The following is a 3,054-nucleotide window of genomic DNA, read 5'->3' as shown; positions in this document are numbered from 1 at the left end:
GGTATACAATAATCCCCCCATTTGTTTTTTTGGGGGTATATAAAAGATGCAAAGGTAGCTGCTGTTAAAAGGAAAAATGAGAGAAGAAAAAATGATAGGACTCCAGGAAACTCAAAGACTAATTATGTATAAAGATGAGCACACAGACACAAAAACAAACAGCTACTACGTCTCTTCAACTGTCCTCTACCTCTTGAAGCATACTCTTCTTAAACCTCTGAATCGAAAGACTCGGGAGATTTAAGAGAGTTCCTCTTTGTTGAACTTATTCCATGCTTCCTGTTCAATGCAATTTTGCGTTCAGTTAAACAATTAGATAAGAAAGATTTGCTTGAAGCTGAGTGTAAGCTGAGTGGATTTATTGCAAGAGATAATAAACTAAACCAGATTTCTTCCAATTACTACTAACACTATGTTAGTAACGCAGAAGCTGGTTCAGTTACTATTTTTTTTTAGAACGTTGTTTCCATGAAACTCTACTGATTTGATTCGGTGGGGAACTAAACATTCGACTGCCAACTTTTGTGTAAATTAGATTCTAGAGAGATATATGCTCATTCAGATCCAGTGAGAAAATACCTTCAAAATGTCAAAAACCTTTTCGGCTATATACTTTTGTTCAAGGGTGGCTCCTTTCTGCTGAACTTTATCGGGATGTACATACAGCGTTGCCTTCCTATAGACTTTCTTGACTGCTGAAGAAGTGATCAAATCTGTCAGAGAAACAGCTTCCCAACCACATCCAGGCCAGAGTACCTGTCATCGTTCAAAAACAGAATCAGAACTCAGTGAACTTACGAGGAGCACACATGTAACAGAACATTTAATTACAACTTTTGTTCAATTCTTTAAAACTCACGATTTGCAAGGAAGATAACAGCGCACGCATGTTTCCTTCTTTCCCAGTCGCCCAACGCCTTATCTCAGCATCAACACTCTCAGAAATCCTCTGAAAATCAAGATTAACAAGAAAACCATTAAACACACCAACAAAGGAGACTCACTCTGTGTAGATTTCGAAAACAAAATCACTAGATGAAATGTCAATGTCAAAACAGCATTATCATAATGAAGACCAATAAATCCAAAAACCGTCATTGTTCATAGTAATGAAGATTAAAACAAAAATGTAAAGAAAAGGCATAGCTTACAGTTCTATGTTCTTGTTCAATCCGAGATTGATGATCACGGCTATTCATATCAGCTACAGCTTGTGCCTACATTTTGAAAAGGCACTGAATAGTGTAAAATCATCTTTGAACCAAAATTTACAAGTCAAGGTTTGCACAAGAAGTTTCAAAAGAAAACCAAAAATAACCACACATACCACACGGCTCTTTGTTCTCTGTTCACGATCCCATCGGGCCTTTCTTCGCTCATCGCTTTCCCCTGGGATCTCCTCAAATTCTCTAAATATAGGATCCCCTGTGGAGAAGAAGGAAACATTGCTAAGAAAGTTAGACCAAAGTAGATAATAACTGGAAAAGACATGCTTTCAACGACATCTACCTCCAAAAAGTGCAGAAAAGTCATCCACCAGGTTTGCTGGAGGAGGAGGCTTCTTGGCACTAGAAACCCCATTAGGCGTCTTTTTGGGCACGTTGACTGCTGCTTGCTTGCGAGTTGCCTTTGCATCAGAAAGAAGCATAAGTATACACACGTGGAAAGACATTTTTTCTAATTTTAAAAAGTGAAACATAGATCGAAAGGTGCTTCTTACTTCAGTTGTGGCCCGGGACTTTGGTACACTGCTGGACCGATGCCCAGCGCTGAAAAAGGAGTCAAGATCATCTACACCAGACTGTTTTGTCTTTGTTCCAGCATCTTCAGCTTCTCTGAATTTACTAGCAGTGTCAGAGGCGGAGGCACTACGCCGCATAGTAGTACTAGTACTACCCATGGCAAAGTCTTCGAGCTCGTCAATTGAAGACAATCCTGAACTCTTAACTGTTAAACAATTCCTAATCAGATAACAATGAATACAATAAACAAGAGCTCTAGTACTTCCAGGTTATCAAAGAGATTAACTAACCTCTGTCGACTTTTGGGGTTGGTTTAGGGGGAGGCTTGAGTTTTGTAGAAGAAGACTGTGATGGTTTTTTCCCCTGAGAAGTGACGGAAGCAGCAAACACATCAAGCGGATCCACGAACAGACCCGAAGAAGAATGTGGTGCAGAGGTAGTTGATTCTAGAACCACAAAAGGGTCAGCATCAGCAAAGTTCGATGATGCGGTAGTCTTGCTGAAAAAAAACAACCAGAAACAATATATTTCAAACAACATTCTACATATGACAGACATCAACAGGTATCAATACCTGCTAGTGGTTTGAGAACTCCCACCAAAACCAGGAATCAACTCATCAAAACCACTCTTCCCAGAACTAGTCTTGGATTCAAGACCAAACCCACCCAGCAAATCATCAACCCCAGCAGCATCTTGCGAGAACGCCCCAAATATATCATCATTTCCAACAGAGCTATTAGAGACAGGCACAGCACCAAACAAATCAACGTCAGCAAAACCCTGCGCTGAAGAAGAAGAAGAAGAAGAAGATGTCTTCATCCCAAAGTTGGTGGAGAACATCAAATCGTCGTCGTTTAAAGACGAAGACTTGGTATCAGGCTTGTTCAACCCACCACCAAAGACATCGAAATCGTCGAATCCACCAGAGCTCGATCCGTTCCTGTTAGTAGAGCTCGACGTGAAGAAGATATCGTCGTCGTTGACAGATACCTTATTGGAAGAATACGACGTCGATTTGGGATTAACACCACCGAGATTCTTCCAGCTCTGAGGATTGTTGGAAGGACGCTTGGAGGCAGCCATGGGAGCAGATTTTCCTTGGGGCTTTATCCCGTAACGCTCCGTGAGAACACCAAACTCGTCCATTTGCGGGAAAAATTGAAAACCCTGTGAAGATCGATCGCGTGAAGATGGGAGAGAGAGATTCTCTGGATAGGGAAAGGGAATCTCAGAGAGAGCGACGATCGATAGACGGTGAATAATAAGGAAGAAGAGAAAAACAATCGTCCTCTCCTATTTTTTTTTTTTT

The 3,054-nt window shown here is 40.9% G+C and overlaps 1 protein-coding gene across 1 annotated transcript; it reads right to left on the bottom strand.

Annotated features, from left to right (window-relative positions):
• Positions 1 to 95: 95 nt before the first annotated feature.
• On the bottom strand, positions 96 to 3,054 carry LOC106306959 (auxilin-related protein 2-like). Its single transcript, XM_013743766.1, has 9 exons — positions 2,317 to 3,054; positions 2,033 to 2,241; positions 1,721 to 1,947; positions 1,510 to 1,627; positions 1,328 to 1,425; positions 1,152 to 1,217; positions 860 to 949; positions 580 to 756; positions 96 to 279 (listed from the first exon to the last, which is right to left on the bottom strand). The coding sequence occupies exons 1-9, from the start codon at positions 2,889 to 2,891 to the stop codon at positions 241 to 243; spliced, it is 1,599 nt and encodes a 532-aa protein (XP_013599220.1). The 5' UTR covers positions 2,892 to 3,054; the 3' UTR covers positions 96 to 240.

This window comes from Brassica oleracea, chromosome C7 (assembly GCF_000695525.1).
Source record: "Brassica oleracea var. oleracea cultivar TO1000 chromosome C7, BOL, whole genome shotgun sequence".
NCBI lineage: Eukaryota > Viridiplantae > Streptophyta > Magnoliopsida > Brassicales > Brassicaceae > Brassica > Brassica oleracea.
The sequence above is the reverse complement of the archived record's forward strand: the minus strand, read 5'-3'. Positions and strand labels throughout refer to the sequence as shown.